At 43.1% G+C, this 27,110-nt stretch overlaps 1 protein-coding gene across 3 annotated transcripts in view; it reads right to left on the reverse strand.

Moving 5' to 3' along the window:
* GLI3 (GLI family zinc finger 3) overlaps positions 1–20,150 on the reverse strand; it is a 216,133-nt gene extending 195,983 nt beyond the window's left edge. For 2 of the 3 annotated variants that reach the window (XM_075054424.1, XM_075054405.1), the window contains exons 1-2: positions 19,213–20,150; positions 4,396–4,558 (exon numbers count right to left, since the gene is read on the reverse strand). In XM_075054424.1, coding sequence (XP_074910525.1) covers positions 4,396–4,519 — 124 coding nt within the window. In that variant the 5' untranslated portion in view covers positions 4,520–4,558; positions 19,213–20,150. Of the gene's footprint in view, positions 1–4,395; positions 4,559–18,569 lie in introns of all 3 variants that reach the window. The other variant, XM_075054415.1, reaches the window with a different exon arrangement.
* Between the last annotated feature and the right edge of the window lie 6,960 nt (positions 20,151–27,110).

Consider the following 27,110-nt stretch of genomic DNA (forward strand, 5'->3'; position numbering starts at 1 on the left):
CTGCGCCGGCACCGCAGTGCTCAGCCTGACGTATCGACTTGGCGTGCTGTGGATCTCAGCGACAGCCGATATGCCAGGCGGTGAGGCACGGCGGCCGAGGAGCCAGCACACGGCTCACCCCACCAGCCCCGGCGCTCGCTGGCAGAGCAGCACGGAGGAGCAGCCGAGAACAAGCCGCCATGTTGGCGTTCATCACACTTCAGCAAGGCAGGTCCTTCACTTCACCGTGCAGACTCCTGCAACGCTTACAGTGCTCACCTGAAGATTTCTTTTTAATCCTGAGGTTACTTGAAGTTACAGGAGGTACCGTATTACCCAACGGAGGTCTAGCAAGACAGGTTTCATGACCCGCAATACCAGGCGAAGGCTCTCCAAGGGCAGCACAGAACTAATTTTAATGAGTTTATCAATGGATACCTCTCTTCAGAAAGCCATTCCTTGCACAACTTGATAGAAACCTGTGTGTGCATGCAGCAGCTTTCAGGATGATGACCTAATTCCATGCACTGACATGGCACGGAACAGGGTCTTACTGCTTTGTCTCCAGAAGAGCGGTAGGGATGTGCGTGGGAGAAGACAAGGCCTGACAACACAGCACTGTGGTAGCAACATGGTCCAGGACACTGGCCTCATTACTCCAATGTAATACCAGTGACATGCTCATCACATAAACATTGTATTTATTTGTTGTCATTATTACTTTGCCAAAGCAGATCAGTCTGAGGCTATCAAAACACACGATACACAAAAGGAAGCTTACTTTACACCCTAGCACAAACTTTTTATTTATACAGCCTTTTGTGAATTAACATATCCATCAGCAGTTTTCTTTAGCAGTTTTCCTCCCCCTTGGATATTAGCCTAGCAGTAAATATAGCAGTCAAACAAAGGAGGAGTAAAACGAACACTTTGCAAAGAAATGTAAACTGCATGCAGTTTGGTTGAGATACACAAAATGAAACACAAAGGAGAAAAAATCAAAAGCTTGCAAAAATGAATTCAAAACAAAGCAAGAGTGGTCCCAAATTACAAAGGCCCACTGGGCATCAGAGTGCACCAAAGACTTCTGTTAGTCATTACAAATTATGATTTTTTTTATTTTTTTTTTTTACTTTTTTGATCACATGTACTTTAAAAGAAGTTTTAATTTGCTCCAGCACTAAGACCTTCCCCACATGTTTCGGCCTGGAGCACATTTTAATGGCTTAGTTATAAATCCCTGAAATTAGGGGTTTATAATGGAAACGTTGGCAGGCCCTTATCTAACACAGTGCAAGCATCTTAGCAATATAGTCAGAGTTTGTAGTTAGATGAGTGCAGCAGAAATCTTTTTTGTATTAAGTAATTACAGGAACTCAGCAGAAGTGGCTAACAGGTCAACTATGGCCCATGCTTGCTTATTGTCTGAGTCTACAGTGCAGCTGGTACCTTCCAAGGGGCACCCACAAGTCTGGGCCTCATAATGTGCATTGTGTAATTAGGGTTAACACATGAGCTGCCCTTCCAGGTCACCTTTCCCCCTTTCTTTCCTTTGCACCTAGGTTTATACCAATAAACAGGCTCTTCAATAAACAGTTTGTACATCATATGATTAAAAAGTTTTCCATGCTCAATATTCATTTTAAGATAGATTCTGCTACTGTGTTACTCACTTTCGGGAGCTGTTGAAATAATGGCATTTTCTTTGTTTCTCCATGATTGTAAGCTTTGCATAAAACCCGTAACAAGCAGCTTTCAATCTATTTATGATCCAGGTTCTGACTCCTTCAGAAGACAGCAGAGCTACTGAGAAAATACGAGTTTCTACATCACACCTCAGACAGCTGTCACTCAAGTACATGTTACCCTGCAAACTTTGCTAATTAATGTGTTGTCCAGAAGGAGAGAAGCACTGCTATTAGACGTGCTTATGAGGTGAGATTGGTATGACAGGCAGATGTTGCTCTGCAGTGACAGCAGTCTTCTGATAAAAACAGTAAGGATCATTCTGTCTTTTTGGTTTTTTTATGGGTACCTTACCTTGTTTAGCAGAGCATTCAAATGCAAATCACAACCATTTAACATTACCACAGCCCTCTGCAAAAAAGAGGCACTGAATCAACAAAAGCTGCATGTTTTGTAGGAGTGGTGTCTTAGATCAACTGACGATGTTCCTGTAGTAATACTCATTCCAGCACTAAAAACAAAAGATGCAAATGTGATGCAAGCTCCAGCTTTCATGCAAAGTGGTCCTTGTAACCAAAATTCATTATCATGACAATCACAACTGCGAGAATCAAAACTTTAAAACATTGCAACAGTAGAACTCATGTTTAAGTTCCTAAAGTTTTTGTATTAGTGTTTGTTTTGGTACATGCTCCATGGAGTCTCTAGACTAAGAGGAAATTTTTCATATCCAGGAAGGAATGGAATTTTTTATCCCTTTGAAGCCCAACCCTGTATCTCTGGAAAGTCGTTTGCTTGGTTTTACATGAAAGTAGATTAGAAACCCAAACCTTGGAGATCCTGGTGACTTCCCTAAATACAAAGACTAATAAGACCAATCCTTACCCACTGAAGACAAAAGTAACTGTCATTACCTTAACCAAATGCAGCCTCAGGCCCCAGGACATGTACTACATTAGCATCTCATTCTATTAATAGAACACAATTCCAGTGACAAAAATTTCTAGTCCTTCATTAGACTTAGAAACATTCCAGCTCTGGGGAGTTTGATGCCCCTGACATGCAGTAATACACTACCTAGATGAAGCAGGTAGTTAAGAACTAATATTACCGTTAAAGCTGATAGGTGGAATAGAGAGAGAAAATTATTTGACCGTAGGGTAAATCAGTGTCAGAATTAGGCAAAAACATCTTGAAGGCTTTATTTTTAGCCCTCTAAATCTAAATGTTTAATGATGTTAAAGCTAGCCCAAACAGTCAGAGGTATGTGCCAATATCGAGTTTGAGTACGAACCCCTGACACATCAAAGAATACACATATGTGTTTAAGTGTGCATCTGTTTGAGAAGTTGGGCCAATGTGGAAAATCCTATTATTGGAAAAAAAAAAAAAATACAATGGAGAGCTCTTCAGCTAATGTGAACCACTGTAATTCTATTGATAGCAATGGATCTGTGCTGACTTACACCAGCTGAGGATCTAATTTCATATGCCTTAGAAAACTGATGCAACTTTTTCCATAGCTACTCAAAAGTTTCTATACTCTCATGGGGATCAACTCCAACTAGCAGGTCAGCAGGTGCTGAGTTTGCTTTGAATCTGAAGTCTAGTCACACAGAAGGATACTGGGACATGTGCCATCTCATTTTTACTGACCCACAGGGATTCCCCTCTAGTATGGGTGTAGGGTTCATGTATTTTCTGCTTTAGTCTAGTGGGAGATACAGGTTTCTTTGAGAAAGTAGAAACCTTTCTTCAAGATATCAAAGTGAGAACCTGACCTGGACCACAAGCCCAGATGAGTGAGCATGATGGAAGCAGAAAGGGTGAACAGAAATCGTTTTGCCAGGAATACACCAGGACTCCAAAATATGCAGAAAGACATCTTCTGTTTTTAGCCATTATTAGACTGATTTGCAAAACCAAGCTGATCTGCAGCTATCCAAAATCCACAGGTCTAAACTCTGCCCATACCTTTTCAAGCAATTTTCTTTCCTAATGCAAAGGGAGTTTTGCATTAGTAGGGACCAATACACTCAGCCCTCTTACACTGAACAATGAAAGGGCCAGGGCTGGGACTACACACTCTCCGGAGAGGCAGAGAATATGTAAAATTGTCAAGTGAGGTAATCTCTGGGGAGAATTAAGCAAACTACTCCAGTTTTGCAAATCTACAAGCTGTACATTCACAACTTTGAAATGAATTCACAGGAGTATACACTCTTAGCTTGCTGTTTTGTCCCTGGCCATTAAAGTACTTCGGGGAGGTGGGGGTAGCCCTTTGCGAGGAGCAAGTTTATTTGTAAAAGAAGAGAAGAAAAAAAACCTTTGTCATTAATTTTGACAGAGCTACTTCTCTCTCTTTTGTAATAACTAATTATCTAACTAGTGTAAGAGATTTCAATGGCCAAATGCAAAGCGCTCGTAAGCCCCACCAGGCTAATCAAGACAATTTCCAAAAGGCCAAAAACAGGAACTTCCTATAATAAATAACTTAGCGTATTTACATCTCAAATTAGAACATCTGGAAGAAAAAGACTATGCCTGATGCCAAAACAGGCCTTATTGTATCCTACCACTTTCCACCACCACCACCCCCCCTTGTTCATTTTCTTTAGCCTTTCCTTAGAACAAATACTGATCCAGGTGCAAATGCTCAATTCACAAGGAATGCAGTGAACATAAAATTACTGTAGGTTTGGCTGCTAGTAAATCCCTGCTGTTACTCACCATTGGAAGTTGTGCTGGAGGCAACAGCTTTCTCACTGACATCTGTTCGACTGGAGCATTTCACGATGGAATTCTCCACTTTTTTCTTCTCCGTCGTGGTAGAGCTATGGGACTGCGCCTCCATGATGACTTCTCATTACTTCAGCTCTCCTTGTACTAATACCTGAATGAAACAAGAGAGTCATAAACTTTAAATACTACTCGAAAGCTTAGCCCAAAACCTCTCACACCTCTCACCTGAAGAAGAGCCTGCAGCACAATTGAATTAGCAGTCCACAGGCCATTTCTGGATGCCCATCAAATCATGTTTGCATGCATGAATTCCTGAGGAATTTAAGGAAACACTAACACCAAAAATAAGCATGTTTGCCTTTAAACAGCCTCAGCATCACAAACCACTATGCTGCTTAATGGGTAGATCCATTTTTTAAAAGCCTGTTGGGTTTTAACGCACCCAGGTGAAAAAATCCAGTATTTTTCTCCTACGTCCAGAGCACTTTGGAACAATGCAAAAGAAATCAAGACAGACCTTCATGTTGACTATAGAAGCCAAATATTTAAATTTCAACATTCACGCTACCTGAATACACTGCAGCAAGAATTATCCTGGCTATCTCTACACCTTGTCTTACTTCTGTAAACATCTCTCACTTTGTTTGTTCAGAAATCTAACTCAAACAAAAGTGCATTGGAGTAGCACCCTGAAAACCACAGGGAAAGGCAAATATTATTGCTGGTGGCAGATAATGAGATCACTTTCTTTTGCACAAAAATGCTGAAAATGGAAAACTCCGCAAAGATGTGTGGCTGGCTACTCTGCCTTTCCTGGCTGTTCTCAGTGTCATCTCCAGTGATACATTAATTTTATACCCCGCAGAACACTTCTCCATATTCTCAGAGCTTTTACATTCCTGACATAAACCCAAGAAGCCCACAAGCTTCTGAAAGTGTTAACACTGCTTGCGCAGCAGTATATCCACACTGGGCCCCGAGACTGCAGGGATCTTGGGCTGTGAAGGACACAAGCTTTTCCAAGCACTGGTCTGCAGCTTAACTTGACGCACGCCAGTCTGTCCAAGTAAGCTTTACACAAATCATCCAATATTCAGCACACACCACGCTTAGAACCACAGTACCTGGGTACTTCGGTAGTTTGAACAGGATCCTATGCAACAACAACAAAAAGTAATAATAAATAGAGTGTTTTCAGCTTTGAGCAGCACTGCAGTCATTAGCAAAAGGGATCTGAAATGGAAGGAAGTTGCACTGTTCTGCAACAACATTTGAATTAAATAAAAAAACCAAAGGCTCCAAAACAAGCCACAAAGTAAACTATAATGAAGTATAATTACATTAGCAACCTGTTTCCCCAATTCTGACAGTCAAAAAAAAAAAAATAAAACAAACCCCCCAAAAAGGCTACAAAGCCAATTCATCACAAACACAGCTGTCTAGTAAACCTTCCCCTTCCCACCTCCCTAGTAGGAGTTCTTTTTAATAGCACAATAAAACACTCCAAAGCCTCATTGTTATACAGTAGGGATCAAAGAAGAGCCCAATCACTAAATGAATCATTATTTAGCTAGGCAGCACAGCCAGGGAATTGGACTAGATATCAGAGACACTCTGCCACTGACCTAGTGGTCTAACCTTTGGCAAAGTGTTTTTCTTCCCTCGAGTTTAGTTCTTGCTAAAAACAGGAATAACAAAGCTCTGCATGCAGTGGAAGAGTACTTCTAACAGCACTTTCAAGATCTATCTGTGAAAGTGCTATAAATATTATTGTGATGTGTGAAATGACTTCCTACCAGAACACAAAGGGGAATGTCAGGTGTCTTCAAATAGGAAGCAGGAGAGATCTAACAATACACAACTTGCAACAACCCTCACCTGTACCCAACAATGCACTCATCTCCTTGAGGAGAGATCTCATACAAGCTTTGCAAACTGCACCTTTCCAAATTTCTCATGTGCTTTCTCCTCCTTCCCCCTCACACACCTCATGCAAGAGCATCCACAGCTTTGGTCACTTATCATGTATATCAGGCTTTTCAGTCCCTTGCATTGGCAGAAACTGGGGGCACAGCTGCCAAGCTGTTCACCCCACACTGACAAGAACATGCTTGTTTTCTCTGTACAGCCCTGGCCACATAACACCAAAATCTGCCTCTACCCAGCCTCTGGCCACTGCATGAGTGAGTCCTTCAGCGTACCCTCTTGTGACTACCCTCCTTTGAGTTATTTATTATTCTCTAAAAAGAATAACTTCCTATGCTGTCTCTAAAGGAATTTAAAAAGCTATATGTTTTCAGTAGTGGTTATTTTTCTTCTGTTTTGCCTTCTAAGGGCCAAGTCTGCTGTTCAGGCAGCATCTTCATTTATATCAAAGAGTTTGACTTGGAGAGCTTGGAGGGGGAAGCTGCAGAACTTGTCCCCCATTTTCTTCTCTCCTCGGTTCACAAGCCTGTTTCTTTTGGCGAAAAGACATGAAAGAGAACAATTATGCTCCCCACTCCATTAGAAAGGAAGAAACCACATGCTCTGCCCCCCCCGTTTCACAAGGCCAGTGGAGTGGCAAGGGTCATGCAAATGATGACAGGTACCTACAGCGGTTCCACCACCTCTGGCCACACAGATGGCTGTGCAGAAAAGAGCAAGGAGCCATCACTTACCTCCACCTCCTTCCCTTCTCCACCATGGCAGGACGGGACCTCCATTACTATCCGATCCTACCTCTGCTCAGAAAAGGAAGGAGATGAAGGTGCTGTAAGGAGTTAACACACCTTTAACCTCCTAAAAAGCATCCTTGGATCATCTGCAATTCAAGAGCAACATGTGTCTGCTCAGACTGGCATCCATCCATTCTCTTTGCTATTTTTTTTCTTTCCCCAACAGCCTACCAATGAGATTTTTCTGGTACTTTGGAGTTTTCTTTAACGGAGGGAAGACTAGCAGATATAATTCCACATTTCCCACCACTCTATCACTTTCCTCGTTCATGCTACCTAGTGTGGACAATGGTACGGAACAGAGGCCTAAAGTAGCAGCTTAAAGTGAATTTTTGGTCAGAAAACTGCAGAATTGGCCATGAGCTAATATAAACATCTGCTCTTGGTACCTGTTCTGGTTCACGTCTGCTTAGTTTACACCCAGAAGGCTGCTTTTATTCACGTCAGCATGGAAGAGGGAATACTGCAAGAGTGAACTTTCTTACTCTGCTCTATACCCTGCAGCACGAGCCGATGGCCCCAGCGCTGCAGCCGTTTCCTCCCATGCCTTCCTTCCTCCACTCCCAACCCACACATGTGTGGCAAGGGCATCTGCAAGAATTCCAGCAGCTCCAGCTACACTCCAGTACTGGATGAACTACATGGTGCTATGCATGGCTGGGAAAGTAAGGAAAGCCAGGAGAGATGGCACAACTTGTAATTAGCGGTACGTGTTTTGGTATGTTTTTCCACGCATGCCCAACAGGGAAGCACTCAACTGGAAATCAATATGGTGCCCCAAAAATCTTTTTTGTCCTGAAGGCGAACTTAAGCCCAAGTTGAAAACACAAACCAGACACGCATGTCTTCTAGAATCATTCTCCTTAATTTTGGCTGTGATTTTTATTTTCTCTCAGAAATTGTACTGAAATACGAGAATTGCAGTCTATCAAAAAAAACGTCCAGGACAACATGAAGATTTCTTTCCACTGGCTGCTAATCCCTATCAAAAAGCATTCTGAAAATCAGCCAGCCTGACATTGTCTTCACATTAAAATACAAAGTGGTTTATATTACGGTGTACACAGCTCTCCCCAGCATGTGGGTCAGCGACTTCCCTGTTCCTGCCCCCAGGCCTGAGACAATATGTATCTATTCTGCAGAAAGGAGCTCTGCTTTCAAAAAACCAGAAAGCTAGTTTCTGTCGGCTATCCAGCATCTCCATGTGCATATGAATAGCAAGAAAACGGTATAACAGTATAGGGGCGAAAGCCTGAACTTTCATAGGTAAATAGAGGGATAAACATTCCTTCCTGAAAGCAAACATTCATGGTTTTTTTCCCATTCAACCATGCTTGAACCTTTTGTAATTTCCCTAAAGCCTGAACCCACTGCACAATTAATTCCAGATCCCCATTTTAAACCTAATCCTTCTCAAAACAGCAACCTGCCTGCAGGTGTGTCTCTTCTTTTTAAATCATAAATATAAACTTTCACCAATTGCATAATAAATTGGAGGAAATTTAGGAACAAGCTACTGGTATGAACTAGTTAAATGAGGAAACCCATTTCTCTTAAAAGGAGTGTCAACAAATGACAATATGTTGGAAATGTATTTCGAACAAAAAAATTCTTTCAAGCAATTTGAAATTATATAATTTCTGGTCCTTAGGTATGCTGGTCATAAAATTGGGCCTTACAGTAGTAAACATAATCATATTAATATACTGGGGAGAAAAAAAAAATCTTTTTGTTCATTTACTCCCAGTGCCAACTAACCAAAACCAGTAGAGCAGCCCCTCTGCCTGGAAGAGCAGGAAACATGACCCTTTCTGAACATACACTTTGGTATTCCAAGAGATCTTCAGCTCTGTGCTCCTTTTCCTCTCTGAGTTACTTTTTTAAATCATTGTATTTGTATTGCATATGTTAGTTTTGAAGGCCAGATCATGCAAATATTTATTCATAGGAACAGGCTCACTGACTTCAACAAGACTAATTGCTTCAGTCTAACCGCTTGGGCAGGAATCAGCATCTAAAATTCTCAATTTGTATGTTAGACTGGTTTTTGTTTCTTGCAAACGTAAACCTTCTTCTGCCTTTATTGGTTATATTTTTTAAGGGGGTATCTTTTAATGTGTTGGGTTTTAAAAGAAAAAATAAATAAATCCTTCCCCTGTTTTATTCGATGCTGCTGTAGTTGTATTCAATTCATTAACAAGTGGTTTGCATCCGCTGAGAAGAGCTGTCTGAAATAGCAGTGTCACAGCATTCATCATCATTACATCAGCAGTAGGGAAGTTCATACTGATTGCTATCAGCAACCAGAGTGCCCCAATCAGCGTGCAAGCAAACATAGCATGTTTAATTTTTCAGAAACGACTCTGGGTAGTTAGGGTGTTCATAGGTACTACCTTGATCCACACTACTGGAAGCAGTCTTTGGGGATACAATACATCTTGAACAGCACAACTGTATGAAAGTGAAAAACACAAGGGGAGGCATGAAGAACAATCAGGAAATTACAGTCTCTCTCAACCATAAAGGACCCTTTATCAATTTTATCAAAACCGGTTACACCGTTCCTTGGGATTATTTAAAGATAAGAAAAAAAAAAAATCTGTCTTGTTCAGATACATTCAAATGCAAAATTTACATGAGACAATCTTATGCTATTATACAGGAGCTATTTCACACTGATTTATACAGGCTTGATTCAGGTACATTTAACTTTCAAAACCCACCTAGATTTCAGCAGTGCTTTCTATCAAACCTGCTGGCAAAGCTGCACTGACAAAGTTACCCCTGACAGTACTTGCTGAAAAATACGCAAGTGCTCAGACATTTTAAGAAATATCTTCGAGTCGTAACATTAACCTCTTGGTACATCTCACCATTTTTATAATAGCTATAGGAACTAATCTAAATGCTATATATTTTTAAAATAGTTTTACCTTTTCTCAGTTCTTTGTAAGCTAAATCAGAATTCTGCAACCCCCATTAACCACTCCTGGGCAAATTTTGTTCAGATTCTTCCCTGTTGAGACATCTGGTCACAACAAGACTAAGACAGATATAAACTGCACAAATAGTAGTCTTATATCCACTATACATACAAACCACAACAAACCATTAATAAGTTGGGAAAAAAGGTATCTTATACTTCGCTATACTTATCTCCAGCTATACTTATCTCCGTTTAAATTACATGCATGACCTATACATGCACGATCTATACATGCACTAGTTGCTAACCACATACTTCCCCTACATCTGTTTTAAAATGCAAAGTAAAATTAGAAAGAAAGAAAAAAACAAGCAACCCACCACACCCCCCCCGAACAGAATCAGATAGATGGCTTTGTTACTTGAAATTAGAAAATACCCCAAGTTATAGGGCACCACATGTATTAAAACAATCTTTCCAAATTCATTACTATCTCCTGTCTTCTCCTGTGTTACATTCCTTTGATTTCTTCCCCCCATAAAGACTGAAAAACAACTAGACCTAAAGCCTGGTTAATGATGATCTGATCTGTTCCTGATAGGTTAAATAGCTCGTGGCAACAATAATGCAGGATCACAAACACAAAGGCAATCGGCTAGGCAAAGCAGTGCTATTAGCATCCTCGTGATTAAGATCCTAAGTGAGAAACTCTTCTACGGCATACACTGAACTACTGATCAAGTGTAATAATTGCCCAACTCCAGAGGAATTACATTTGCTTACATCTTTCTGCTACAGATAAGCTGGATTACCCAAAGTTCTGAAAATATTTAAAACATACACATACAGTAGGATCAGTAAGTGGCACTTTCTACTGAGGCAGCACCTCAGTTGCTTTTAATACACATCACCCACATACTCTTACAAGTAGATTATCTCTACTTTTGTTACAGGATTTAGAAAGCTGTTAAGTATAACCCCAATTAAATGTTTTTACTATTACTTCAACAGATTAAACTCTGTATCTAAATAAAACAGCTTTCCACCAGGAAAGAAGTGATTCATAGTTTCTTACCCAGTAAACAGAGTTTAATGGATAAAAACACTGAAGGATTCAGGTCAAACTGTCCACATCCAACCAGTTCATCCCTCACAGAAGTTGTCTGGGGACATGCAAGACAAAGCTGAGGGATACAGAGCCAGAATTTACAACACATCTTAGTGGCTTTACAATGCAGATATGATGTATCCTCTGAGGTAAAAACTTATAATCCATTCATTACCCAAGAGTCTTTAGAATAAGTAACTGAGCTTTAAAATGAAAAAAAAAACAAAAAAACAAACCCAACCTAAAACCTCCCCAAAAACCCAAGCCCACAACCAAAACCAAGGAACCAAACCAGGTCATTAACTCTGCATCTAAGCATTTGTTATTTTAATCACATGGTCTTGGGTTTCTTTATTCCTCATTTTGTCTCTCTTACAAACTATCTAAATACAGACAATGGAAAGAACAAAGGTTATTTCTTAAAAAATAGAAAGTGCCACATATTTTTCAAGTCTCCAAATCTGTAAATATATTTGGGGAGGCAGGTGGGTTTAAAACGAGTAATACACTTACCCTTAAGAAATCAGAACTCCTGTCAATTAAACTGCCTAATATTGCTAGAGAATTCAGCGTAAGCTGTGTTACTGCTTGTTTTGCAATCCTGCATGTCCTTGTGCTTCAAATTCTGCAGCAGGAAAAACTCTAATAATTATGTCAAAGTAAGATTAGCTGTAAAAGAATTAGCGGGGGTGGGGGTGGGGGGGGAAATCTCCTGTGGACTTTACTGTTTGTAGCAATAGGTTAAAATGAGCAGTGACACTTCAAACTTCCCTACCAAGTCTACACTCAGTTTTGCCCCATCTTTCTTCAGGAATGCAGCAGCACTAAATCCAAAACAAACTTCAGTAACAGCACTGTGACTTCCTTCTGTAAAACACTTGTTTTATGAAACCTGAATTAGAGCATTCATATGCTTAAGATTTGAAAGGACAGAAATATGCAGACGAGGACAACCAGCAAGACTTGCTGTGCTGATAACATACCCTATGGCTTCCTCTTCTGATACTGTTACTAGCACTAGGAACACTTATGGTGGTGATATAGGATGTCTTCTTCTTTCCCTTCATGCCAGTTTGTCAACAAACAGCTTGGTAAAGCAAATTACAAACATCAGTATTGGGTGTGCTTTGCATCACGATTTATTTAGTTCATCAAATAAGAAGTCACTGCAACTGCCACAGAAAAATGCAGAAATACTCTAATTTAGAGCACCAGCACTAAACGTGAATTCCAATGGCATGACCACTTTCTTCACACTTTTTGCTTCTCATCAATCCCAAGAGATGAAAGTTTCCTTAGAATCAAAACTAGATCTATATATCAATGTCAATCTATACAGGAACAGAGCTGAAGGAAGAATATATTTAATGAACATCTACTGCGAAGATGTGCCTTCTGTTTCCAACTTATGATATGCAAATGAAAGAAGAAAAGACTGTATTCCGTATTTTACAATTAGCATTTTAAAACAAGATAAAAAGAATCAAGTAGAATGCTTCTGAAAGTGCCGTGTTTTCATCACCAGTCCCATTTCTGGAAGCCTGTTTATATCCGCAGCATACTCTCAGGTTAAGGGATGCCTTCATCCAGAATTTCACATTCTAACCCAACACAGATGTTTTAACACGTAAAAGAGCTAGGAAAGCTCCCCATATCCAGGAAGAACTTCAAGTGTGAGAGGTAGTTTATAAAACTTTATCTTCAGCTTTTACAGTTTACTTTAGGTTTTACACCTGTCTCATAGTAGCAGTAAAACTGCATCATGATTCTTTCACGTTTTTGTAACTCGACAAAATACAACAGCACAACTCTGAACTGCTGCAGTATAAATTACTTCACAATCCACTATCCCTGTTCAAATAGTGTAATCATAGAATTATACAGCTGTCTTATTTTCCCAGAAAAAACATCCATAGTGAATTGAAGAGCCAAGCAAAACCACACCAAACCACATGTCCTGTTAAGAATCGGTAGTGCTAGGATTTCATTTTAATATACGCGGCTCAGAACAGCAGACATTGTACTGAAGTGACACTAACTTGATCTGTGTTTCTGACTATTCGGTTCCAGGTATTCATACATCTTGTCTAATGAAGGCTTCATCCTCTTGGCAGCTGGATGAAGTATTCTTTACACGTAGTTGATTTTCTTGACATTAACAGATTTGTATGTAAAGAAAACAGTATCATACGAAGCAGCAAACATAGTTGGGGGAGGTTCAGCTCTAAACCACCAAAAGGTTACTTGGGTCCTTTAGCCCTGAGAAAATATCAGATACCAAAAAAATACAGCAGCATTTTGAGCATCATTTAAAAAAAAAAAAAAAAGGACTGTCTTGGTAATCAGTGCAAAAAATAACTTGACATTAGAGTGGAAAGTTCAGCTAAGAAAATTATTCAATCAGATCTCTTGGTAGTGGATTCTGATATTATCAGTTCTGACACCCAGCAACTATTTAGAGACAAACGCATTCTATCCCAATTAGTTCATCCCTTGTTGTAATCTAAATAATCTTGCAAGCATTTTTAAGATCAATGTATTGTCTTGTTACTTGTTTTGTTCTTAAAAAGAGAAAGAAACCAACTCTTCAGATCAGCAGCCAATTTAATACTCTTTCAAGGTAATGCAGGTACAATTTATATGTACAGCGTATACCACAACAAAACCACAGTATGATGCCAGCACAATCTTTAAGAAAGTTTTCCCCTACATCTCTGCAGAAAGCGGCCTTGAAAGAAAGGAGGGATTAGAGTGAGCTGGAAGGTAGGGAGGGGACTTACCTCAAACCCAGCCAAGCGGAAATCAGAGCAGTAATTCTACAAGTCGGCAGAGTACACTTTTAGAGCTATAATGGTGTGAAGAAGTGCTGGGCAGCATTGCCTGAAGGCAGCACTAATACACTGATGACTAATGACTGGGCCATGCAGACAATGAATTTGGGGGTTGAAAACTAACAGAAACCGTGCAGCACCTTGACAAATGGGCTTTCAAAATTTCATTCACTGAATAACCTTTAAGCACAAAATTGGCTCAAGTTCTCTCGGGAATAACATGACACATGTTGTTGGACAATAAGTATTTTCCTTTTTAATTAAAACTATTACACCAAATACATAAACATGATTACAGTGAATAAAACATAAGTTAACTATTTAGCAGCTAGAAAAGACCGGACCCAGAATTTGAGGTGCAACACCGTTCCTTCAGAAGGGTCAAACAAATCCTAGGGTTAACTACCTGACTCACTGAAATTCACCCTTGGCAGAATACATTTTCCCTTCTTTGACACTTAAAGGAGAATGAGAACTTCAAAGGTATGTTTAATGAGCTGCTACAAACACAATTGGTTAAAAGAGGCTCAGAAATTATGTACTAAAAGCTGCATTGTGCTTAGAATTACAACTGAAAAAGTCTCATTTTAAAGAGCCCAGTCAAAGTCAAGCCCCCATAAAACAAATCAAGCCTCGTATAAACTTTGTAACCTTGTGTACTGACAAACACATTAAAACAACAGAATGCCTCTTTACAGGACCTTTTTCTCAGTGCAACTCGACTTCCAATTTGAAAATAGCAATTTTGGCTATTTTTACAGACAGAATGAAATATCTAAAGTGTCTCTAAATTAACAAGTACCACTTGCCATAGACAGCATCGCCTTTAGCAGCTCCTAAAAACTTCAGAAAAGGATCTTAAAACAGGAAGCTTAGTGAGCTCATAAAACTGTTGTTGGAGCCAGGAACACATAGCATATTTAATCTGAAAACTGTGAGAGTCTACAATGATTTCAGCAAGATCTGAGGCATGCCCTCAAGGTTTGCTGGGATCTGGGATTAGGGAGTTGATAAGAACCCTCTACTGCCCATGGACATGTTTTTCTTCTGCAGTTAAACACAAATGCATAGAGACGTTTGACTGCTGCTTGGCGTTACTGCTCAAGTTATATAAAAGCTTTGCAGCTCCTTTTGCTGTCAATATATCAAAGTTTAAAAAAATCATCAAAGTGTGAAATTTCATTTAAAGTCTTTGCCAGTCTACAGCTCTATTTCACAGACCTATCAAATAAAAGTAAAGATGAAAAATGCACTCAAAGAACTTGAAAAGTTTGCAGCAGCACCCATGCCCTATTTTTGTTTATTCTGTCTCATTTTATTTGATTTTAAAGTATAACAAATCAATTCCCTTATAAAAATGACAAAGTCTAAAGGGAGGACGTCTATAAAACCTATGGTTAAAAGACAACTTGAAATCATTATTACAGCTGAACCTTTTGTTGAATAAAAAGCTTCCTCTGTAGCCATTTTAGCGTTTTAATTGCCTAACTGCAAGTTGGCAGAAAATTTCTTGAATCTTCCAAAACAATCAGAATGACTACAGAATATGAGTGCCAGAAAAACTAAAGCCGTCTTCAAAGTATTCTTTAGCTAGGGATTTACAACAATTGCATAAAGAAGAAAAGTCTGACTTTTAAGATAATCTACTATAGTCTAAAAGCATTAACATTCCATTACTAAGGTTTTCCTGAGGATTTCATGACTCATTGATTCACTTTTCCTTCAAGTCTGCTTTTTCTTTGTACATTACTGTCTCCATATAGTTGAGTGCATGCAACACTGATCATTAAACTGCTTCCTTCCATAACTCCAAATAAATCCTGCTTTAATAACCATCAGATTCCTTATTTATCAGGCAAAGATGACTAACTTTTCACTAACACTCTAAAACACAAAAATATGCCATTCCTTCCTTGAATACGCAGGATGAAATTCAAACACGCTACCGAGTGCAGGTAATGGAATAGCTTTCCCAAAAACGAGGCAGGAAGTGTAACTGGAACTTTTATGGGTCAGTACCAAATGCACACATTTATCTTGTTAAAAAATTAAGTAATCTGCAAGATGAACAAATTTTAATGATATCTCAAAACTTGAGTATTTTGGTTTCTCTAACACCAATTCCAAAATAAACAGAAATTATTTATAACCATTGATACTTTAATTTCTTAGTTACAAAATGTTTTTGTGTTTGAAAATGCACAACGTATCTTTCACAACTGAAGATTACTTATAGCAGTAAACACTGTCTTGGCCACCGCACGCCTTCTCAAGCCAAAAACATTACTCCACTTAAGCAGGAAAATGCAGGTGATGTCTTTGTTTTGTAGTACTTCCGCAGAAATGCTTTGGAAAACAGCATGTCCTACTGAAAACCATGTGCAATTATCGGAATGCAAGAGAGCATTCATTTAGGCACCTTAAGCCATAGTTTTACTTCCACTGCTGCTTAAAAGAATATATATACACTGAGGGAGTTCTTTTCTTACTCATTCTTCTTACTCATTCAAAATCACATAATCCTGCTTTTAAAGAAATAATCCTCCCCCTTAAAATAGCCTTCTCTCATAGTTACTATTATTTATGTATTTAGAATTGGGCTATACACCAAACTGGAAGTATTTACATACTAGCTAGTTAAACCCAAACCTTCATTATATAAACAAACTCTCAGGAGGCTGCCTACAGTTTACATTGCTAAACTCATTCACCATTACTTTTAATATACATTTCCTCCACTGAAATACAGTGGTGTGGACACGGCAGTTTTTACATTTTAAGGTTACTTTACTTTTAAAACACGGCATTCGTCTTCCTTCAAAATAATCATGACATATGTAATTAAGAAACTGTCAGATCATTATTAATTTTTAATAAAGGACCTAAATGAAATAATTATAGGAATCAATCAGTGAGGCACCTTTCCAAATTACAATGCAATTGCACAAATATTCAAACTACTTAAGGCCAGTTCTTGCAAATTTCCATCCGTAATCTCGCTGAACACCACATCAAAAACAATTTTGTAACACAGAGAAACTTGGCGATTTCTCACTATTCCACTGACTTAAACGGTTTCAAAACAGATGCCCTCCTCATGCACAGAAAGAGGGGCAGCCGTGCCCTCTTAAAAATGTTTGTTGATTTCATCAGCCACATATCTCAAGGCCTCTGAAAAATTGCGCTTCCAAGTTTTTCTGTAGCACACACAAAAGAAATGAAGTCTGCACGCTGAAGCTTAAAAAATCACGTTTATTGAGCCTTGAAAATCAAGCGGGAAGTCGCAAGGGCGCGACGGCGATGAGTATTTTGCTGCGGGTTGCTACCTAATACTTCTTTAGCGAAGCAGCCTCTAAAACGTGACACTGTGTATCAAACGGGCAGCTATCCCTACCTTTGACTAAAAGGCTCTTTGAGATCCGTACAGTCCATCATTTCAAACTGAAGTGGCAGCTGGAAAATGTGGAACAGCTGGCAAGGAGCTGAGAGAAAATGTTTTACATAAATATATCTACACGCAAACTGGCAGAAGGCCACGGACACCGTACCCACAGGACCGGATCAAAACTACGCACCAGAGGGCTAAAAAGAAAATTGGGGGCGTGGGGGGCGGTGGGGAGGCGGCGGGGTTCCTTTTACCTTCTCTCTTCACGTGGTGCGAGGATTTGGGAGCGGGCACTGGCGGCTGAGCGCCGGCCAGCCCGTCCGGAGGCGCAGGAGTTGTGTCAACACCCCGACTTTACGGCTCATTAAAACCGCAGAGGCTCCGCTCTCCCCGGACCCTTCAAAGTTGCGCGACGCGAGGACGGGCCGCCGGGCCGGCCCGGGGCGGCTCCCGCCAGCTCCCCCGGGGGCGCCTCCTCCGCCCCCCCGCCCCGCCGCCGCCCGCGGGCAGCCGCCCCGCTCCTCCCGCCGCGGCCCGGCCCGCCGCCGGCCGCCCGGCTCCCCAGCTTGACCCGGTGCCAACGGCGGCAGCAGCGAGGAGCGGCGCCCTGCGCCGCGCACGCCCCCCCCACACACACACACTCACACACACACAAAAAGGCGCACGCACCCCCGAGCACCCACCCCCGGCCGGGACGCGACTTTCCTTCCCCCCCTCGCCCTCGGGGAGCCGCCGGCGGGGAACAACGGCCGGGCGCCCCTCCGCCCCGCCAGATGTGACAGCGCCTTCTGCCGCGCTCCTCTCGCCTTTCCCCCTGCAAAGTTTGCGGCCGGCCTGCCGCCTCACCGGCGTGAAAACGCCCGGGAGTTGCTCTGGGAGGGGGGGCGGGGGGGGCGATAAAAAAGCAGCCGCCGCTCGCGAATCGGCAGCTCCGCCGCGGGACGTGAGCGGCCGAGCCCGGGCGGGCCCGGGCCCGGAGCGGGGAGTGCCCCCGCCTCCCCCCGCACCCTCAACTCCCGCGCTCCCTGACAGCCATTTTGGGGGTTAGGCACCTCGCTCCCCCCTACCCCCCGCCTCCGAGCTAGGGAAGCGGGAAGGGGGCCGGGAGCGGGGAAGGAGCGCTGGGAGACGAGAAGAAAGTGGCCCGGAGCAGAGCCCGGGGAACAAAGAACTTCTCGCCCAAGTGGGTACGTACCTGCCGCCGCCGCCGCTGCCGCCGAACCCCCGCGCTGCCCATGGGCGAGGGCCGGGGCCGCCGCGGCTCGCCCCCGCGCCGCTCCCCCGCCGCCGCGGCTAGCGGGGCCGGCCCCCGCCGCGGCCGGCGGGCATTCTCCGGGGGGTGGGGGGGGGGAGACGGGGGACGGGACGGGACACGACACACGCGGGACAGGGGCGGCAGAGGAGGGCCGGCGGCTGTTGTTGGTGGTTGTTTTATCCCTGACCGCCTCCCGCGGGGAGCAGCCCGCGCCTCTGCCTCTGTGTGGGTGCGTGTGCGTGTGTGTGTGTGCGTGTGTGTGTGCGCGGACCCGACATCAGTTTCAGTGATCTTGTAATCTGATCCCTTCTGACTCACTCGCACTGACTGACATTTCTGATTTGGTTCAACAAAAAGAGCGGGGGGGGGGGAGGAGAAAAAGAAGAAGAGGGGGAGGAAAAAAAAACAAAAAAACCCCCAACCTAACCCCAAACCCACCACCCACCGGCTGGTATCAGAAGAGTTTTCGGAGGGAAGGGGGGACCCCCTCCGGCCCGGCCCGGCCCGCCCGCCGCCCGGCATTGTTGTGGTTCGGCGCAGCCACCGAAGGAGGGGAATAAACACATCGCGCCGCGATACTCACGTGTCGGAAAAGTTGTCCCTTTTGCTTTCCTCCCTCTCGCACACTCCTCTCCGCCGCCTCCTCCAAGTTTTACAGATGTTGCAGGGCTCCCCGCCGCCGCCGCCCCCTCTTCCCAGCGCTGCCCTCTGGATCGGAGCAGGGGAAAGGCTCTTTAGGGATAACTCCCGGTCTCCAACAGCCTCCGCTAAACTTTCCCCCCTCCCTCCCCTTCCTTTAAGCGGCGGAGAGGGCTCCGCTCTCCTTCCCCCCGGCCCTCCGCCCGTCCGGGACGCGGCTGACTGCCGCCCGGGGCGCGGATGCCCCGGGCCCGCCGGGAAGCGGGGCCGCCTGCCTGGGGGAGCGGCGGAGGGCGGAGGGCTGCGCCCCGGGGTGCGGGTCGGGCCGCGGCCTGGCGGGCTGCGACGCGCGCTCTCGGCATGACACCCCCGCTCCCCCCTTCCTCCTCCTCCTCCTCCTCCTCCTCCCCCCGCCATCCCCCCGGCCCGGCCCGGCCCGCCCCGGCGGCGGCCCGAAGGCGGCGACACCCCGCCCACAGCTGGGAGGCAGCGCGGGGCGACGGCGGGCCCCCCCCGGAGCGGGCCCCCCCCGGAGCGGCCCCCTGCCGCCTCGGGTCGCGCTTCCTCCCTCTCCTCCTCCTCCTCCTCTCCCGCTCCATCCTTCGGCTCAGCCTGCATCTGCAGCGCCGTTTCCCCGCGCGGCGGTGCGCCGGACCCGCTTTCCTCCCGTCCTGGGGGGCCGGGGCCTTCCCCACCCCCCAAAAAATCAGGGCTTTTGGGGGGAAAACCCGGAGGGCACCTCCGGGCGGGTCGCCTGCCTGCGCCGCGACTTCTGGGTTCCCGTGTGCTCTGGCGGCGCAGGCTGACTTGACTGACGGACTTCAAGGAAAGTTTCACCTCAGCCACGTGACGCTGAAAACCAGCGCTTTCGGGGAAAAAAACGCAAGCACTCGGGCGAGGGGAAGGGTGCCGGTGGTGCCTTCGCCGGCTCCTCCCGGCCCAGCCCGCCCGCCAGCCTCCCCAGCGCCCTGCCGGGCTCCGCCGGCCTTCCCTTCACCCTGCCCGACAGGGCTGCCGGCTGCCTCCCTCCATCCCTGCCCCTCGCCCCCGGGCTCCGGGTGAGCTGGTCTGCCACAGCAGTGCACGCTGCGGTTCAGAAGCAGCAGCAACTGGGACGCCGAAACTTCGTCGTTCCGCTACGTCCACCCTTCGGGAAGTGATGCGTCCTGACAAGACACCTTGCCTTTTCCTAGTCCCGCAGATTGCTCCCCTGACACTGAAAGAAGTCTGAGAAACCATAGATGAACGTTATCACAAGCACTTTCCGTCAAGTCAAAAGGTGGGGCTGGCTCTCAGGAAAAGCGTATATATTTCAGTTGTTGCTATCACAATGTCAAATACTTCATATGCACCTTTGTTCATCACCTGGCTCGCAACAGACCAAGTAAAGATTTCTTACTGATGCAGATGATTTAGCAAGGTACCTAAGCTCGGGCGACCCTAAGCATTTGAGAAGTCCCACAAAAATCAGTTGTTCTTGCAGAAGGGCATGTTTGCTGAGGGAAATGAAAGACAAGCCTTTGATGCTGTGCATTTCATAAAGCTTCCCTTAGTCTCGCCACTGAAAGTGTTCATTTTATTACAAAACAAAGCTGGAGGTATTTCTGGTTTGGGGTGACTGGGTTCATGAGGTTTTTTTAGAAAGAAAGAGAAGGCAATCTTACCTGACCTAAAAGCCACTTCAACCCAAATTTCCTCAGACTCACTGTTCTTTTCCACCTGGAAATCTTCTCTGGGTGCAAAGGGGTAGCTTTGGAGAGATGCCTGTAATTTTATGGATGTCCCAGGCACGGTCAGACCAATCGCACTGGCAGTCCCAGGCACGCTTATTTGTATGCAAGTTTTACAGCCCCAGGACGGTACACCCTGACTTTCAGGACAGACACAGTGGCCAGATGCTTTCACGGTGAGCGAGGGGTGCACGTCGTCCAATCTGCCACGCATGCCTGCGCCAGCAGATGCCCAACACCCGACTCCCGTGCGCTGCGGAGAGTTAAAGGCAAGCGCTGGGATGCAGTAGAAAGGATGACAGCTTGTGACCTGGTGCCATGACTCTCTAGCCAGCGACCTCACTGCGTACCAACGGGCAAATCTGCCCCTGCTCAGAATGAGCCGCCTTTGGTTGCCCAACCGATACTGCTTACAGGCGTAGCGCTATGTGGGGAGGAGGCATGTGCAACAGCAGGATCTGAATACAGATACGAAGAGCTGATATTCTTCCACCTTTTTTCATCTTATGTGACTTCCTTTTCCAGTCCCATTTTCCTAGGAGAATGTTAGCTGTTTCATGAGATTACAATAATAATGATATGGTACTGCAGATGTTTTGTTTTAGATATATGTATATATACCAGGGGGGATGGTGTACAGAATGTTTAGGCAAACCTCCGGTCCCTTTAGCGATCCATTTAAGAGCTATAGGATTCCTTCAGCCCATAGTTCCTCACTCACTTTTTCTGCTTATTGCCTATTCCTTTGTATTTTTGCAATCAATTTTTTTCTTAATTTTTTTTTTCTCTTTGCATAATGAAAGCCCTTAAAAGTAACAGGGGAAATTAACCAACATACAAAATGTTACTTTATGAAAGAAAGAAATTAATGTGGAAAATCCTGCTTCTCTAACCATTTATAATTCAGTATTGGTGATCTTAAGATACTACTTTTAACAATAGGAAGAAAAGATGTTCAAACAGGGGCATGATTTTAACTTGAGGGTGGCCCTTCGAATCAGTATTTCTCTTAGACTTTTGAAAAAAGAAATTCCTATTTCCTGAGAGTTTGGACATCTTGTCACGTCATAAAACTACATTTCATCTTTCTTTTTGTTTGTCTTTTTTTTTTTTAATTCTGATTCACACCAGCTCTGTTCAAGGCACACATTTCTGATTTAAGATTTAAAAACCTAAACATTTCACTACACTCAACTCACATCAAAATTAAGACAGACAAGAAATTTTAAAACTAAAGAGCAGATAGAAGGCTTTGAGCTCTGCTTATGAAAAATAAAAAAAGACTCCTGACGCATTTCTGAGCAGTGAAAGTCTTGAGAGAAGGGAAACACAGAAACAACCAAGGTTTCTGCCTGTGCCTGTCTGAATGGTCAGGCCAAGCAGAAAATAAAATACGAGGGAGAGTGGGTGACATTTGCCATTTGAAACGTATTGTAAATGTTTCAACACCTTGACAATGAAGCGCATAGCAGAAGCTTAGAGCGTCCAAGACCCTTCAGCTAAACAAAATGAAAATAGGCAGCTCTGTTTAGGGAGGTGCCTTCCTTAACATCTTTCATGTCTGCTTCAGAGGAATCATACTTGAAAGACACGATAGCAAGACAAAAAGTATATATTAATAAAGTGTAATGATTTTTCCACACATCTGGATTGCCCTTCCAAGAGAAACTGACCTCTGAGACTTGTCTATAATGTTTCCCTGCAAATAGGAATTGGCTCTTGCAGAAGACCTGTTGGACAGTGCCAAAACCCATTTCTCTGACAAAATACCAGAACCATGGGACATCTCTGCCATAAGTTGTATCACACACAATACTTCTGCATTTCTTCAGCCTACCTTATGTCCCCACTTCTTCTCAGCCTATGCTTTGAAAATTACAGGCCTCCAGGCTGCGTGCTTATATTCCCTTTTTGCTGCACCCGTTGTTCCAGGAAAGCACAGTCAGAAGGAGCAGGCGTTCTGCTGACATAAGCTGCAATGCAAAAGACCTGATATTAAGTCACACCAAGAGCCAGTCTTCTCACCACTCCCAGTTGCACCACCCTCCAGTTTCCCTCCAATCCTAGTGAATACTCCTCTGGATGCATTCAAGGACCTTAACTGTTGCTGGTTATCCAGATGTCACCCACTAGCAGTCAAAGCTATCAAGATAGTCATGTTTTTGCCAACAGGCAAATACCTTATTGGAATAAATTCTGTGAAATGGACACATCTGCTGTGCTTTCCCAGGGGCAACCTCAGGTGGAGCACTAGAATATGGAACAATAGCACCAATTTCTGGTCATTTATGCAATATCCCTCACAAGAGAACTTGGCCAGTACATCTTGCTCACCCTTGTTGCATGGCTGCCGAGTACAGCAGAGAGGTCTCAAGAAGGAGCTGGTGGAAGAAAAAGAGGGGTATGAGGTGGTACCATGTCAAAATCCTCAAAGTCTGCAGAAGTTGCAGCTGGGGGTACAGGGAAAGGTGCATGGCCTAAGGTGGGATGCGGAACTGGGGTGTGGAGGTGACCACATTTGGGAGAGACAAAAACCTTACCTGCAGTACTGACAGGGAATTGATGTAGGGAAGGCAAATGGGATGGATGGGGCCTGAGTAGGGAAAGAACTAATTAGTTGGAATCTCTTATTTTTGAAAGAAATTATAAACTGATGTACCACTGCACACTAGTCTAATTTAGGTCCTTAGTGGGAGCCAATTTTTACTTTTCTGTGAGAAAGGCAGTATAGTACCTGCTATATTCCTGGAGGAAGACTGGGAGACAGACTACTGAACTTGAATAAAAAAAATTGGAGCCAGTATCATGATTTTTCTTGCAGGCTGCTTGCAATTTTTTACCCTTCTAGATTAATGGCAATAGAACATAACATTGTCATGTTGTGGAACATACTTAAACTTACATAAATATTGCAGACCTGAATTATTAGTCAGGGAAGTTTGTTATTTACTTACTCATAATTCTTTGCATTTCATTTATCTTATAAGATTAAACTTGTCTTATGAATTTCACTATCAATTTCGCTTTCAGAATTTCTTTTGCTGACACATTTCACTTTCCAGCCTCACGGAATTCTTGTTTTGCTTTGGAGTCTTTCATTATTTGGATTTTTGATTTTTATTAGTGCCATCAAGAAAAATGGAAAATTGTCAGCAAATATACAGATTTTTCAGAATAACAACCCTCATTCAAGAGTCTGAATTTTCTAAGGATGCTCACTGTAGCCCTTCACAGACTTTGACATACATCATTCCTTCTGGTGGTCCTTAGCAAGGAACCTCTGTGTCTTTCTACTTCTCCTACTAACATTGGGGATCTTGCTAGATTTCAGTGGAAGAAGGACTGATCCCTAGTGATCAGGATTATCTTTCTACTCTAGCAGATTATCTCTTATCCACCATCCTCTTTCTCTGAATGTCTAATCTAACTAATCTAGCTAGCTATTTATACCATATTCATCACTATTTTTTTTTGAATGCTGTACAATAAAACAAATGGGTCAAGGCCCAGTGATTTTTTTTTATCCCTTTCCATCTGAAATATGTAAGGATTTGTTTTGTTGGTTTTTTTTTTTAACTCTGCTGTGATTGGTGAAGGAAAACTAAGACAAAGAGCTGGGTTTTACACATGGACAAAAAGAGCATTGGTTTCTGCAGAAATTTCTGTACTTTTGGGCTGGCTACATAGAAAGTCTGAGCTCTCCAGGTCTTAAATATAAACTTTTGTTCACAATACTTTTACCCTTTTTGACTTCAGATGTATGGTTGCATTAAAATGCTTCATTGTTATGAACATCATTTTCATAAGAAGAATGTTTTCTTCTTCCAGGAAATTTAAACTGCTGCTGTTTTGTGTGAGGTATTTTGGTATATGACCATAAACATACCAAACAAACAAGCAGAGTGAGTTTCCCTTGTTTGCTATTTAAAAGCACCCCATACATGTTAATTATCAGGCAGAGAGCATACGGGGAAAAGCACGGTCTCTCTAACAGGCTACATCCAATAAAGACACCAAAATCATAACATTCCACGCAGAACAAGCATAAATAATCTGTTTATCTCCTTTTTGCCATGCTATAATAAGAAATGAAATTGCTAACGGTGCTGATATTTACGTTGTTATAATTAGATAGATCATCATTAACATCCCCTTTAAATGATCTGGGATACTTTCAGCCTCTCTCTAGGGAATTGTCTCAGCTTCTCTCCCGACTGAGCCGTCGAACTACACGTGAAAGGATTTAGCAGTATTTTGCAGGGTATAGTCACAAGCCCTACTCCATCCAGGCTATATAGACTCTTCTGGCAGAATTTAAACCAGTTCTTTGAATGAAATAATCTTTATCACAAAAAAAGACAGTTTTTTCCTAGCAATCCTACTTTAACATTGCCTAGTATAGTTGTGTCAGTCATGGGTGGGAAATATCACATACATAAAGGATCCGTCAAAATGTCTTCTTTTTTTTTTTTCAGTTGTTGATGCAGTGAATTGGAAATACACATTCTGAGGTGAAACATGGCATTCAGACACTCCCCTAGGAAATGACTAGGTTTTTCCCTAAGCCTTAAATCTACTAGCCAACATTTTAAAGTTAAAGCATTCTCAAATACCATGGAAAACTTGCAGTCTTCAGACTTTTTGTCAGCCTCTTAAATAATTATTTCAGTAGCTGGTGGATGCCCATTGTCACAGTTCAAATGCACATACAAGGGCTTTGTTTGCTTTTTTTAATGGCAACAGGAAAAACAGGTAAACAGCATCTAAGTAATTTCATCTTGGCCATACATATCTATAGTGAGACTGCTTAGTGAGCATTTGCCAGTATCTTTTTCATTAAATGTTCATGCTCTACTACTACACTACTTGCAGAGTATCCCCAGGTAAAGTTGTCATGGGTAAAGTGTGGCAATAATGTTTGTAAATCAGGTAGCATTCCATGGGCATTAAGGAGCCTCTGAGAACTGCTAGTTTATCCTCTCAGCCACCTGGGTGCAAACTCCTATCTAGTCAGGAATCCAGCCAGTTTACTGGCCTTAATCTGTCCTTGGTGGACATTTGTCCTTACAGAAAGATACAGTGCAGCATATTTGATGATATCTAGACAGGAGACATCTGAGATTAGTGAATCTAAAGCATGAATTTCTCATTCACCAAGACCTCATGTGATATATCTATCTATATCTACCTCTCAATCTCTCAGTCCCACATCTATCTGTCTATACCAGTTGCTGGCTTAGTCTCACTGTGAATGGGACACTGAGCTGTACACCCACCAAGTGGATCAAATAAAATGCATATACTGCACCAGATGATACTTTGAAGGGACTGTCAGTGACTTTGCTCCCACCCTTACCCCTGGCATCATGCCCCGTATCAGGCTACAGTGCAGAAAGACACTAAATCTCACTTTATAGCTTCTAGTACTGGATCAAAAATGCCACACCACTTCAATATAAAGCTATTCTGTTGGTAGAAAGCCAGGACATCAAAAAATACTAATGAGCTTGAACAGTCATGATTTATACCAGATGAGATATTTTCTGTTCCCCTGCAGCCAGCATAAAACCAGCATAAGCTCTGTCTGGTTAATTTAGCAGCAAGGTGATCAGGTACTCATGGCAGATCAAGTTATTGCTGGTGTGTGACCCAGCAGCATGCACAGCTCTCATTAATGACAGAGGACAACTGTCCCACGTACACATATGCATAGATGCACATATACAGAAATGCTGTTATAGCCTTTCATTTTCCCTATAGCTATTTTTCCTTGCATGTCATTTACATCAGACTATTTGAGTTCTCCCTTTTTCTCTTCTGTAATGAAGAGCATTCACAAGAGCCTGAGAGGAACTGATTAGCAGGAGACTTGCACTGTTTCACAAGGGAGTAACCTGAATTACTCCTCTCTGTTTCCCAGATTGAAGGTTTGGGTAACACCTCATTGGGAGACAAGAATAAATTGGCGGCTTTAGTTCATGCAGTGTTGTTCAAAGGGAAGCAATGACCTGATACTTCAGAAACAAAAATAAAATCTATAAACTGATGTGCCCTGTTCCTTTTACCAGGGCTTAACGCTACATGCTTGCCTAAGTACCTTAGCAAAACAAGC

Source organism: Buteo buteo, chromosome 2 (assembly GCF_964188355.1).
Source record: "Buteo buteo chromosome 2, bButBut1.hap1.1, whole genome shotgun sequence".
Lineage (NCBI taxonomy): Eukaryota > Metazoa > Chordata > Aves > Accipitriformes > Accipitridae > Buteo > Buteo buteo.